The 14,631-nt window shown below is 31.4% G+C and overlaps 1 protein-coding gene across 1 annotated transcript in view; it reads left to right on the top strand.

Moving 5' to 3' along the window:
* LOC117173443 (potassium voltage-gated channel subfamily KQT member 1-like) overlaps positions 1-14,631 on the top strand; it is a 302,430-nt gene that overhangs the window by 230,105 nt on the left and 57,694 nt on the right. The window contains exon 11 of the mRNA XM_033362018.1: positions 2,980-3,072. Within this exon, the coding sequence (XP_033217909.1) occupies positions 2,980-3,072 (93 nt within the window). The remainder of the gene's footprint in view (positions 1-2,979; positions 3,073-14,631) is intronic.

Raw genomic sequence — 14,631 nt, 5'->3', positions numbered from 1 at the left:
GGGCGTCAAGCACGCGTCTACCAACACTCGCGCTCTCCAGCCGAAATAGTGGTAAGCAGAAAACATTTGTTCCTGGCAGGAATTTCCCCAGGCTTGGGATGTCTGCACTAGTTCTTTATTTTCGTTTCTAATTCCGCATATACTTGTTTAGTTACTTTTATCTTTGCGAAATTTGAATAAAAAATGTTTGTCGAATATATATAGTATAATGTCTGACTTTCAAGCACTGAATTAGCAGATTTTAAATACTAACGTGAAAACAACATACAACCATGGCTTTTTTACTAAACCCCTTCAAAAAATATATTTATTTAATTTTTGCTTGCGTTTGCCTATAGATAAGATGTTTTTAATTTTTTCGACTCTTCTTGTTACAACTCTAAATTGAGTTCCTGTGCTAGGAAGTGTTTTTTTTTAATCATGCTTATAAACTGTTACGATACTATGGAAAAAAGATTCAAAATGAGCCCAAGAACATAAAAGGTCAAATATTATTCTAGAAATTCCAATTGAATTTAACCTGATAAAAATGATGTTTTTTGTAAACTTAATTAAAAGGCTTACATTCAGAAAATAAATTTAGTTGCAAAAATTAATCACGATCTATTGATTATATAATTATAGTTCTAATCAACCCTTCGATGTAGTGAGAAAATTAAATTAACCACCTGGCGATAGTTGAAAAGTTTCCTTTTGTAATCATTAAAACCTTAAATCCGTGTGAATCCATTCTGAAAAATTTTACTTTCGCCTAAAAGTAATTTGCTGCTAAAAGATGGTTTCTTCCTATAGAACTTGCTCACCTGCAACTTTTCTCATCCTCCTCTGGAATAAGTAAAAACTCTATTCAGATAAAAGGTTTTATCAAATTTTGGCCATTATCCAAAAATCCACTTTCCTTATTTCCTCGTGTTAGCTCAAGTAAATATTTATTCTTAGGAAACTCATATTGAATTATGAAAATGTATCTGAACTTTATTTTTAAATAATTTAATGAATTTACAAATTTCCAATACCAGTATTTCCTTATTTTTGTATTTTATATGCCTAATGCAATTAATGAAATCTAATCATGTTTTTCCATAAAGATATGCACCTTGTCTAGAGAACTCTTTTTATAGATTAGATTCCCATATTTAATTCCTTTTCGTATTTTCCTTTTTACAATTATTATAAAGTATTTAATGTTATTTCAAAAATGAAAAATAACTAAAAGACCGATTTCATGCGGAATCGAGCAGTCTGATCCTAATGAAGCCAAAGAATTATTTGGGAAATAAATATATTATTTTCTATAAGGAAAAATAGAAGAACAGTTTTTTTTCACCATCTTTTCTGTTTAAACTTCGGGCTACTCAAATATTTAGTAGAATTAGGACAAAATTTACAACAGCTTTCTTTTAAAGGTCGTGTTTTAGGAACAAATTGGCATGATTTAATTTTCTTGGTGCTATCTACACTATTTAAAATTTTTGAAAGAAGCTTTAAAGTTTTTGAAAATTACAAAAATAGCGTACATTTTTCAACAACAAAAAATAAACAACTAAAAACTTCATTTTTCCTAAAGACTAGCTTTAATTTTTCCTTCGTTCTTTTTTGTTTTTCATATTTATATAAGAAAATTCCTGTAAGCTTCTTCCTCGCTAAACTATCCCTTCGTATAGAAAAACTTTTTTTTTAATGTAAAATACATTTTTTGAAATATCAATTCTTTTTCTGAACACTCATAGTTTTATGTCTCAAAAAAGCTAAGATTATTTTTCATACAATTTTTTTACCGAAAAATAAAACTCATGAATGCGGAAAGTATAGAAAATATAATTCCCGAACTAGAAAATATCCAAAATTTACAATTAAGGAAATTTTAAATTCTCAAGAAATTGTATTTATTTGATTTTTTTTTATATTTTTTTTTATATTTTATTTTCTTATCTGTTAGAATAATATTTTATTTTATATCTTGAATGAATAACGGATTTTTTCCCAAACTTTCTGTTTTGGTAATAATATTTTTAACCTTTTTCAACTGGCTAATGAAAAGTTCTACGTTTCGAATAAAGGACGTTTTTTCCTGTTATATGTTACAGAAAATTACAAAATTTTCTTGGTGATTCAACAAGAATCGATGAAAATTGCGTTTTAATTTTTCAATTTTATGTAAAATTAATTTATGTTTATTTTCATTCGAGTACAGTGTTACTTTTACTGAATACAGTAAATGGTAAAATTAATAAAAACAGAAGAGAAAAAATCATAAACTCATTATTTATTGTACATAAAATCTGAAATGTCTCATGTTTCTAATTTTTTTCTGTATATTTTTCAAATATATGTGTATATGTTAGTTTGGACAATACTCATAGGATATCTCCATAATATGACTATGAATGAAAAATAATAATTTTTAATTTATTTTTTTAGAAAATTTATTTTTTTGTTATCTTTTTTTAAATAAACCTCACTTTTTAAGTTTTGAACATTTTCAAGTTTCGTTGAGGGATTTAAATGTTTTTAGATTCTGCTACAAGCTGCTGCAAAGGAAATTAAATTGAATTTGTTTCCAAACTAAAAAATTTCAAAGAAAATTTTGGTTAACTTCTTTAGAATATTTATCTTAATATGCAAGTATCATAAGTTCATGCCAACAATTTGTTGGTGAAAAACAAAAAATACATGTTCTCTTTCTTATTTTTCCTTGGAAAGAAATTTATTTTAACGTATTTCACTTAATGAAATCGGTAAGTATTAATCTTAAATCCAAATGTAGAATATTTTTAAAATAAATTTTAACAAATTTCGTTTTCAAAAATCATAAATCTAATTTAAAAGTATTTTTAACCAATTAGAAAATATATCTTTCACATAGAGCAACCCCTATTTGCCTTACTGATTGAAAAGCACTTTCTCTGAAGCAAAGTGTGCATGCCGTGGAAACAGGGTTCGTACATGTTGTGTGAATAGTGTGTTTCCAATCTGCAGGGGAAGCCTCTTCACTTCGCAAACGAGTTCTGTGACGGAGGCAGCAAGCGACGAAATCGACATTGACATCGATGAACCCCAAAGAGTTACCACGTAAGTCTACACTTTTCACTTAATGTATTTTTTCTTTCATTTTTCATTTAATTCATTTTTATGCTCAATTTACTAAAATTGTATTACTTATATTGACATGATTTTTGACATTTAAGAGCAATCAATCTTTCTCAGTGTACCCACATTCTTCCTACACAGAAGAGTGATAGAAACCAACCCCCTTTAACTACAGTAACTCCCAGAAACCCAATTACCCCCAAAACCCTAATGCTCATTAAGCTTTCAGGCTTCAATCCTGTGGAATCCTAAAAACTCAAACCGTCTGCCGCCGGATTTTGATTAGAAGTGCTCAGATTCGCCTGAGCATTTTGCTAGAAAAGTGGAAAATTGCAGAAAACCAAAACTCCTAGCACAGTTTCCTACTGACAGATGAGCTTGAATGCAGATATTTGCTCGCATCGAGTGCTCACATACATCTACGGCATTAAAGATCCCGCTCGAAAGAGACAGTCCGTTCTTCTAGATGGTCTTAAGAACATTCCAGAATTTTTTCGACATAGTCAGAGACTATGGATGAGCAAATGACCCGTCGCGGATGGCCAACGTGATCAGTTACCGTTTGGTGTATTTATTTAAAATGATTAAATATGTAAGTAAAATTTTAACAACAGATAATGAGTATAAAGTGCACAAGAATATTATAAATTATTTTTAATAACTTTACTCTCATTATTTGCTGTATACAATGTCTTTTTACATTTAATCATTTCAAATAAGCGCGTGAATCTTAAATAATTCACTTGTCGACGCGATCAGTTGTGTCAAAACGCGGATATGTCTGGCATGCACAGAAGTCATACTGGTCCGTTTTTATGTTACGTAACGCCATGTGTCATCCTAAAAGTGCATAGGAAACACCACTGTTCATGACAGATGAATCCGCGTTCTCACAACACTGCACGTGGTTCAGAGCATTATCGGAGCGAGTTAATGTCGTAGAGCCGTTCAGCGTCACATTTGATGTTTATAGAAGCTACACATTTTTTTAATAAGTTTAGACTACTTTTCTCATGTTTCAAACATGCGTGAAAAGTGAATTAATTCACCGCTTTGTTGCAATCTTTGAAAGCTTAGAATTCAGTGAGTATAAACTAAAAATTCTTTAGGTCAAAGAAGCTCATTGAAATTCTCCGCAGGCACTCAGGTAGATATTTTGAAAGGTCCAGGAAGCTCGTTTAAATGGTCTGAAGGCTTTAAAATATCCTTTCCGAAATTGAAATAAGAATACGATCATAAATAACAAGCAGAGAGGCTATCTCAATACAGTAGCCGACACTCAAGGGTCCTTTATTAAGCTTTCAGATTTTAATTTAGAAGTAGATTTTTCTAAATTTCATAGTTAACAGCCTAAAACATAATAATTCGGAATCTACGGGTTTCGATGACTTCAGATATCTAACTTTTTTTTTAATGCTTAAAATTGGAATTAATAGAACATTTCTCGTAAATGGAATGAGATACGCCAAAAAGGACAACATTTTTGAATTAAACTAGAAAATTGTATATCAGTATATACACCACTCTTAAAAGGACCACTAAAAGGATCTTGAAAAGGACCCGCATCTCTCAAACTATCTCCGAGACTATTTTGTTTCAAATCGACTTTGTTTATAGACTCAAATGGGCCAGGCTATTTCGCTAAAGAAAACTCCGAAATTTCTTTCTGTAGGGGGGGGGGGGGGGGGGGGGGTTCCACTTAATTTCATAATTTCCAGTCTATTATAAGAGAGACAATGGAATAAGTAGGAAAAGAAAAAAATATAGAAAATGTAGGATAATCAAATTGAACGCCTAAGATGTCCAGGTCGACTGTTCGAAGAGATGAAGTCGGCTATGTGAGAAGATCGAATCGACCCTCTATGATAAGCTATTCGACCCTTTATAATGATTAATTCCGTCCTATGTGATAATCAGTTTTACTCACTATGGCGTTCGATTCGACCGTCTTTAATGATCAAGTCGACACTGAGATAATCGATTTGAACCTTTTATTTGGTAGGGTATCGATTTTCAGAATACGAATTTGACAGAATGAAATTTTTTCAGAAGAACGTTAACTTCAGAGCATTTAACTAATGTAACTACAGGCAGACAATTTATTAGTACAAAAGAGGTGTTTCTTTGCGAAATAGCGCGAAGGTCGGTAAATGAAAATGGTTCCTTTACCCAATAAAGTAACAAATAGCGATAAGCGAATATTTGTACTAGAGGCCCTAATTTGTACAAGGTAAATTGTGTAGGATGCAAAAATATATCTTAAGCGAGAACGTTTGGTTGCGAATTGAAATGTTATATACCCGGATGTTTTTATAAATATCTCGTCGTACTAAAATTTAATCCTGGTTGTCTAGGTATTAAAAATACAACTTCGATTAAGTTTGGTTGAAAATTGAAATTCAATATACGTGGATGATAATAAAAAGGTCTTATACTAAAAATTGATCCTGGTTGTCCAGATATTAAAAATACATCTTCTCCGAGGAAATGCAGTCGAGAGTTGAAATTTTATATACCGGGATGCTTTTACAAGGGTCTTGTCGTAATGAAATTTAAGCCTGGTTATCCAGGTATAAAAAATACATCTTCTCTGATAAAGTTTCGTTAAAAATTAAAATTCAATATACGTGGATGATAATACAAAGGTTTGGTATGTGAAATTGATCCTGGTTGTCCAGGTATTAAAAATACATGTTCTCCGAGAAAATGCGGTCGAGAATTGATATGGTATGTACCAGGATGCTTTTGAAACGATCTCGTCATACTATAAATTTATCCTGGTTGTCCAGGTAGAAAAACAACATCTTCTCCCAGAAAATTTGGTTGAGATTTGTAAAGTAACATACCTGGTTGATATTAATAGTCTTGTCGTATTAAAGCTTAATTTTGGTAGTCTAGGTATTAAAAATACATACTTTTCGAGGAAATGGGTTTGTGAATTAAAATGTTATGTACCAGAATGCTTTTAAAACGATTATATCATAATAAAAATTTATCCAGGCTCGCCAAGTATGAAAAAACACATCTTTAAAAAAGTTTAGTTGAAAATTGTTACTCAATATACCTGAATGATAATTAAAAGGTGTTGTACTCAAAATTGATCCTCTCTGGCGGACTGAAGAAACCGAATGGAGCCTCTATAAAGTACCCGTGAAGACCCCATTGGGTCCCCATTCGGTTGCTTTTTAAAAAAATCAAAAAAACAGTTAAAAACAGTTTAAAACTTTAAAAAATAAAATACCTGTCATTTACATGGGACGAAGGCGCCTTCATGTGCATCTTCTTTTAGTAGCAGTTAATAAGCGTCCCGCCGGTAACTTTAAGAATTTTGTCTGCTAGCGCCACGCAGTGGAAATCTCAGGTAACAACGCTGCGATGCAAGTTAGAGAGAAGTTTATTTTTAAACTTCGCGCGCAACATACTACTTGAGCTATTATGGATGTGCTTGAAGTCACCTTCAGCAAAAGTTAATGATATTTTTTTACATTTTTAACGCTGCAAAAAAAGTATTGCGATTACCCCCTGAGTTTCTAATGGAAATCTTAAGCGCGAAGTTGAAAAATAAACTTCTCTCTAACTTGCATCGCAGCGTTGTTGCCTGAGATTTCCACTGCGTGGCGCTAGCATCCAGACAAAATTCCTAAAGTTACCGACGGGACGCTTATTAACTGCTACTAAAAGAAGTTGCACTTGAAGGCGCCTTCGTCCCATGTAAATGACAGGTATTTTATTTTTTAAAGTTTATAACGCTGCAAGAAAAAATATTACGATTACTCCGTGAGTTTCTAATGCAAATTTTAACGTAGAATCTGAATTTCAACAGTTTAAAAGTTGATCTTGCTGTTTTTTAAGTATTTAAAAAAGGAAACGAATAGGGACACAATGGGGTCTCTACGGGTACTTTGTAGAGGCTCCATTCGGTTCCTTCGGTCCGCCAGGGCTGGTTGTCCAAGTATAAGAAATACATCTTCTTCGAGGAACTTCGGTTAAGAATTGAAATGTTATATACCAGGATGCTTTTCAAACGATCTCGTCGTACTGAAAATTATTTCTGGTTGACCAGATATAAAGACTACATCTTCTCCGAGGAAATTCGGTTGCGAATTGAAATCTTATATACCGGGATCCTTTTCTAAGGATCTCGTCGTACTAAAACTTAATCCTGGTCGTCCAGGTATAAGAAATACATCTTTCACGAGTAAGTTTGGTTGAAAATTGAAATTCAATATACCAGGATGATAATAAAAAGGTTTTATACAAAAATGTATGCTTGTTGTCCAGATATTGAAAATAAATCTTCTCTTGGAAAATTCAGTTGAGAATTGAAAGGTTATGTACCAGAATGCTTTTAAAACGATCTCTTTGTACTAAAAATTATCCTGGTTATCCAGGTATAAAAACAACATCTTCTCCAAGGAAGTGTGGTTGAGAATTACAACTTAACATACCTAGATGATATTAATAAGGTCTCGGCGTACTAAAGATTAATTTTGGTAGTCCAGGTATTAAAAAATACATCCTTCCAAGGAAATGGGGTTGAGAATTAAAACGCTATATACCCCGAGATGCTTTTGAAACGATCTCGTCATAATAAAAATGTACCCTGGTTCTCCAAGTATAAAAGCAACAACTTCGAGGAAGTTTGGTTGATAATTACAATTTAACATACCTGGTATACATATAATTTAACATGCCTGGTATTAAAAATACATCATAATGCCGGCCTACTTATCTGAGATGGAGAACTTAAGCGGTGGTTTCTGATTGGTTCGGCTTTTTTTTACGTGCGCGTGGCTAGACCATGTATTTATTAGATTATGCTACAGCTTATCCTTATAGTATCCCTTCCGTATCATCACTTTTGAATACACTTTTGAATATAATAAATATAATGTAATTGGAATGAAATTAAATTTTTATTTATGAATATCTAGTATAAAAATAAGTAAACAAAATTTAAAATAATGTATGCAATAAGTGAGATTTAAAAAAATATATTTTTTAGATGATAAATAGTAAGTAGAATCAATGTTTTAACATATTTGTAGTTTACCCTTTGTTTTTAAGATATAATGATAAAAGGGAGCAATTAGAGCAATTATTTCTTATATTCTTCACTGATTGTTAAACAACATTTTTTCAAATATTAATTCAATTTCATTTCAAACACATATCTATTATATATTGAAAAGCAAGAATACTCATTCGATAAGTTTAAACTGTATACTGTTTAAATTTTTCTTCGGGAAATTCTTTTCAAGTTTAATTATTGATATAATTTGTTATTTTTTCGAGAAAAAATTGTAAGAATCATACCTTTCTTTTTATTTAAATTCAAATCTAATATGTATTTCACTTCCTCAGGATTATTGTACGATCTTATAATTAATATTTTCTCTTTAAGATAAAAAAAATGATATAAGGAACTAATTAAGATAGGACAGTTGCGGGGCCAGGCTGTTATCTACAATATGAAGAGATTCACATGGCTGGTATCATGCAACAAAAACTCAAAGTAACACTAAGATGAACCTCTACTTTATTGAAATTCGGATTCTAAGTTAAATTTTCCTTGAGAAGGTCATGGAATAATAGCAATAAATTTGTTTTCAGCGTTAAAAAATTAAAAAGCGCAATACCTGTGATTAACATACGCTGAAGGTGACTTCAAGCACATCTTCTTTCAGTAGAAGCATGTTACTTAAGCGAAAATGGATGCGCTTCTAGTCGCCTTTAGCAGAAGTTATGACATTAAAAAAATTTTCAACACTACAAAAAAATTAAAAAATTAAATATTAAATTAACCTATCATGATGAGGTGCGTTAAGCGCCGCCCTTATATTTCAAGCTAAAATAATGAGATTCTAATTCTCAGAAACGTATTTTTACGAACTCGTCGATTGACGTTTTTCTGTGAAATCGCGTTATAGAACATAATTTACGGCATCTGAGGGGCGTCTTGTCGCTTCAACCCTTTACATAGTACATAATTTATGTATGCTCGCGATTGAGATCACACGCGCGGTATTCGGAGATCGCGCGTGTCAAACCTATTTGGATTGATAGATCCATATATACATATGCATATATAGATCTATCTGAGTGTACATAGCTACTTAAATGCTAACTTCTGTTCCTTTACAACTAGCTATTAGAAGTTATTAATTCGAGGTGCAGAGAGGAGTTGTCATGTAATTTCCTATTGTCAATCATAATTAATAATTATTCTTTCTGATAATAACGATCTATTTAAATTTCTAAATATACTGAATGTCTTGTATCATTTGAATTATTTCAAATGCTTACCGCTCTTAAAACTATTAACTGGTAAGTACTCAGTAATAGGGTGCTAGCGCCCTGACATACTTGTTTTAAAACAACGCATGCTGTTACACCTCCCCTCTTATTTTAAAAGATGTATCGCATTCATGGCGAGACAGCTTTTATTGCTTTTTTACGACTTTCTCAAGTGTCAAGTGTGTCAAACTTTCGAATATATAATTAATTTATGTTCAAAAAATGAAATTTGAGTGAAAAGTGGTCCTAGCATAATGATGCATTTTCATGCAAAGAGAAAAAAAATCAAGTGTTCACGTGACAAGTGGAAGAGGAATAATATTGTAAGCATATTTTGGTTGGAAAGCCAAATGACTGCTAGAAATCACAACAGAAAAAAGATTAAAATTTGTATGGATTTCAAACAGGAAAATGCTTAAAAAGGTAAGAAATTTAATTTTTAATAAATATATATTTTTAATAATTGATATTAATCAAGGGTTTTTTTTCGAATAAAGATTCTTTAATATAATGTAACAAAATGATTAGTTTTGATCTAAAAAATTTTAAAAAGATGATAACGTAACGTCTAAAATATAAATTTGATATAAAAACAAATACACACATATATTCTGAGTTCTCTTGAAACATAATACTGTATTCATATAAACATACACAAACACACACACAATTATATATATATCCACATTTTTGCTTTGGTAAATTTCTATGTTAAGTAAAGAAAATATTTTAATTTGCCCTGCGATGTTAAATCTCTAAGTGTAATTGTTCTTTGCGAGAATTTCGGGCCTTTTATTTATATTTAAAACAAAATATTATTCTGCATCAGACACGTCCCCCGCGAACCCAGAATCTCCAGACTCTTCAAAGTTAAACAGTCCACGAACGTCCTGCCACAATTCTACCTCGTCTTCCTCTTCATGAATTTCAATAGGAAAAACTATTGATTCCGAAAAAGATCCAAAAAAGATATTCACGAAGAAAAAGAGCGAGTAAGATCGCTCTGTGTCCCGATTAATTTCTCGCATAGGAAACAAGGGACTAGGCCTGCCATTGCGGGGGTGTTGCAATGAGGGGGGAGGTCCACCACCTTTTGATGTCTCGCTACAAAAATGGCCGCGCCCACATGTTTATATTTTCATGCACAGTTTGGCGGCAAAAACGCTCGTGCGCATAATCAAATGACACATCGTAAGATGGCGGCTCTCCCCACTCATGGAATTCTCCCCCCTCCCGTGGATTCAACCCCGCTCGCCCAAGTTAGGATGGCATACCTAGTCCCTTGTTTCCTATATCCATGGAAAATATATATCACTCACAACTGAGAAGGTAACCCCAACTGGTAAATGATAAATCTTAGCCGTATTGTCGTATCCTTTAAAAGGTATTCTCCCTCGGAGTCGGTTTCGTCCTTGTTGTCCATTTCAATTACAATTTTTTCGTAAAGAAAACAAAATTTGAAATAATTTGCTTCTAATCTGTTCTATGTTTTTAATTGTCACTGAATTGAATTTCACTTTTAAAAAAAGTAAAAGAACGACAATATTCCTCTATAGATCCTTCACATTCTTTCACTTTTAAATTCACTTTCCCGAATTCTACTCATCATGTCACCTATGCAAGAGTTTTGAATCGGCTAGCCCTTACAAAAAGCCCTTCGCTTATCTTTTTTTCGTAAGCGAATGCACTGGCAAACTTAATGACTCAAAACAATATCTCTTTTCCTTCTTTTTAATTTCTAAAGTCCCTTGAGAGCGAACAAAATTATTGGATTAATTTTATATTCAAAATTTCAGACAAAACACTCTTTTGGTTGTCAAAAATTCTATCCTAATAATTAATTCAATATCAAGATCAATATAAAACAAATCTGACACACGTGGTATTGTTTTTTATCTACATCCCCTCCCTACGCAAGTCATTTTTATATGAAGTATAAAATAAAACAAAAAAATAGACAATACAACAACAAAAATTCACATCAATTATATTTTTATACTATAGTCATTTTTCCTTTAAAAAGCTTAGTTTTCTCTCTTTCTTTAAAAAGATTTATTTTAGCAATCGATATTTTTCACAGATCTCCAATGATCCATTCTTATGGGGTTATGTCTATTTTTAATCGCGAAGATTTGAACTTCCGTAAAAGGAATGCAAGCAAAAAAAAACTTGTCTCATAAATCTTAAATCAAACAAATAAGTATTAAAAATGTATACTAGAAAATACAAATATTTATGTAAACCTGATATATATAGTTTAATTCGTCTCAAGGTAAAGTAAACACTTTAAGTCTTAACTTACAGATTTTGGAAATTTAGGTTAGAGATTTATTTTCTTCCCGTATTTGGCGCGAAAATTTAAATTTATATAAAAAAAGCAAATTCACTCAAAATCTCTTAAATACTAACATTTCAATTGATAAGTTCTCTAATTTTAGTATATTTTCAGCTTAAATTATTTAATATATTTTCTATTCAAATAATATATATATATCAGTATGTTAAAATTTAATAATATTTGATATAGTACACTTTAAATTATACTTATTAAAAATAAAGGTAAAATTGTTTTTCTTAAATATTCATGAGATATAGCCTTCCTTATGTAAAAGCGATAAAGTTTTATAATTCTATGAAAAAACTAAATTTGTTGGAAATTTGATTCTAAAGATATGAGAGTATTCCCGAAATTCCCTGGGGTTAGTCTAAGCTTCAGTATAAATTAAGATATTGAATATCTTATGTAAGTTTCACTTTAAAATTACTAATTAACATTTTTTTTAATTATTCGCTAAAATTTAGTTTTGAAGTTGTCTTTTCCTTGTTCTATTTTACATATACACCTTTTTTATCCCTTTAATTTTTCTTAATTTCTCTTTTACAGTTAGGTGAATATTACCATCAAATTTACTACATTCTCATTTTAAGGTACCTAATTGCTGCTTTTTAACATTCCTCGACATCACTTCTGGTCGTTCACTTAAATTATCAGATAAGTAATTTCCATTAATAATTAATTTATTCAATTAAGCATATATAAATTCTAAGAATTATTGCTTTGTTTAAAATATATTTTTCTTCTGTTCCAGATTTTCAACCAAGCTGAAATATCTCCATCAATTAGAAGAAAAAAGGTAGATATAATGGAAATGGGTTTCCTTTTTGAAAATGAATTTCGTTGTTTGTTTTGATTTTAATCAATTTTCGTTAGTTTGAGTTTTAGATTAGTTTCAACAATTCTGACTTTGATGTATTAGGGATTTATGCAGAAGTTTCTGTCACTTCTAAATTGTGTGCCTCCTTATTGGTGCTTAATGGATGAGCACACAATTTAAATTAATCAGTGTGAACTATTTTTGTTTTATTGGGTCACATTCTAATTAAGACATTTCTTTCGCCTAACTATTTTTCTAGGACATAGGGTCCATGGAAGTAGGGATCGAATTTATCTTTCATCTTGTTTACTCTCAAGTACACTTGTTCTCCCTCCTTGAAGTATTCAGGATTAGATCTTTGATCGTAATATCGTTTAGATTTTTCCATAGCTAATTGAATTCGGTTCCAAGCTAGTGACTGAACATTATCCAATTTCTGAAAGAGTCCCTTTAAATATCCGAGATAAGTCTTATCTGATTCTGAAAGAGTGAAGCTTTTTGGAATATCAGCCTCTCTTTCGAATACTAACGTATAAGGAGCAAAACCTGTAGCTTCATGTATGCTAGTGTTATACGAAAACACAGCAAATCTAAGCCAATCGTCCCAATTGGTGATAGTATCGAATTGTCTTAAGTATTCAATCAATGTCTGATGACTACGTTCTAATGATCCTAAACTTTGTGGATGATTCGCAGTTGATTGAATTTTCTTTATGCGAAAAATCGACGATCAAATTTGATCCTTGATCAGTGTGAATTATACGAGGGCAACCGTATCTTGAAATAAATTCCTCAGCTAAAGCTAAACTATAGTCGCTGAATCAATATTCCTCAAAGGAATCGCATCAGAATATTTTGTAAAATTAGACTGAATAGTCAAAATATAAATATTTCCTTTCAAAGTACTGAAAGGGGTCCAACTAAATCAATTTGAATTTTGTCAAAAGGTCCCCTTGGAGTATCAGTGATTATCATGAATTGTTTAGTCCCAATTCGTTCCAATTTATTTCTCTGATAGTTAGTACCAGAATCTGCTATTCTTTGAACGTCAGCCTTCATGTTTTCCCAGTAATAGATATCTCTTACTCTCGAATAGGTCTTTGAGATTCCCTTATGACCTCCTACTACTGATTCATGAAATCCTCTCACTATATCATCCCTCATATTACTAGGGGGAATGATTATTTCTTCCGAACAAATAATTACCAAAAGTCCTGAGTTACCAAAATGTTTCCTGATTATTTGTTCTACCGAGAGGCAAGAAAATTCAACTAAATCATTTCCTTTACTTGAAATTGTTACTGAGGTTATCTGTAAAGCTTCCATAGATTTCTTTAAAGCAATTTTCGCTTCTGAACGTTCTTTTATAACTATTACTTCTTCCCTCTTGTTATTCACAACAAGACAACACACAAATCGTCCATTACGATTAAAAACGATAGTTTCACCGGGCTTCGGATTTTCTTTTCGGATATCTTCAATTCGCAAAAGACCCTTAGCCTCCAGACTATCATTTACTTCTTATACTGAATATTCATCTGCAGAGATTAGATGCGCAATATGCCCTTTTCCAAAATATATCTAATCGTAAAATGATTTGATGAAACAAATCAATCCTTTCTTCGACCGTTGATATTTATTGATTTCAAATCATAGATTTCGAATTATTTATGTCTTTCCAATCGTAAATCGAAAATAAATATGAGTCAAAAAAACATGTTCTTCGAAGCTCAGATATTTATGTAATAGATATAGAAATTATTTATAGATTATAGAATATTGATATAGATTATAGAATAGATATTAAATTATAGAAATAATATAGGTGAAACAGACAGAAGATTAAAAACCAGAATGACTGAACACAAAAGAGATTATGAAGTTGGGAATTTTAATACAGGTCTGTCGCATCATTCTTGGAATTTCAATCATTACTTTGATTTTAAACGTATTAAAATATTAGCTACAGAAAAAAATACTTATCAACGACGTACGAGGGTGGATTGATAAGTTTCCGGCCTGACCAAGAGATGGCGCCACTAGGCCTACCTTGAGGTGGCGTTCTATAGTACCATCCTTAGATAGCTTG

This window comes from Belonocnema kinseyi, chromosome 5, assembly GCF_010883055.1.
Source record: "Belonocnema kinseyi isolate 2016_QV_RU_SX_M_011 chromosome 5, B_treatae_v1, whole genome shotgun sequence".
Lineage (NCBI taxonomy): Eukaryota > Metazoa > Arthropoda > Insecta > Hymenoptera > Cynipidae > Belonocnema > Belonocnema kinseyi.
Note: the sequence above shows the minus strand (reverse complement) of the source record. Positions and strands in the feature narration are given on the sequence as shown.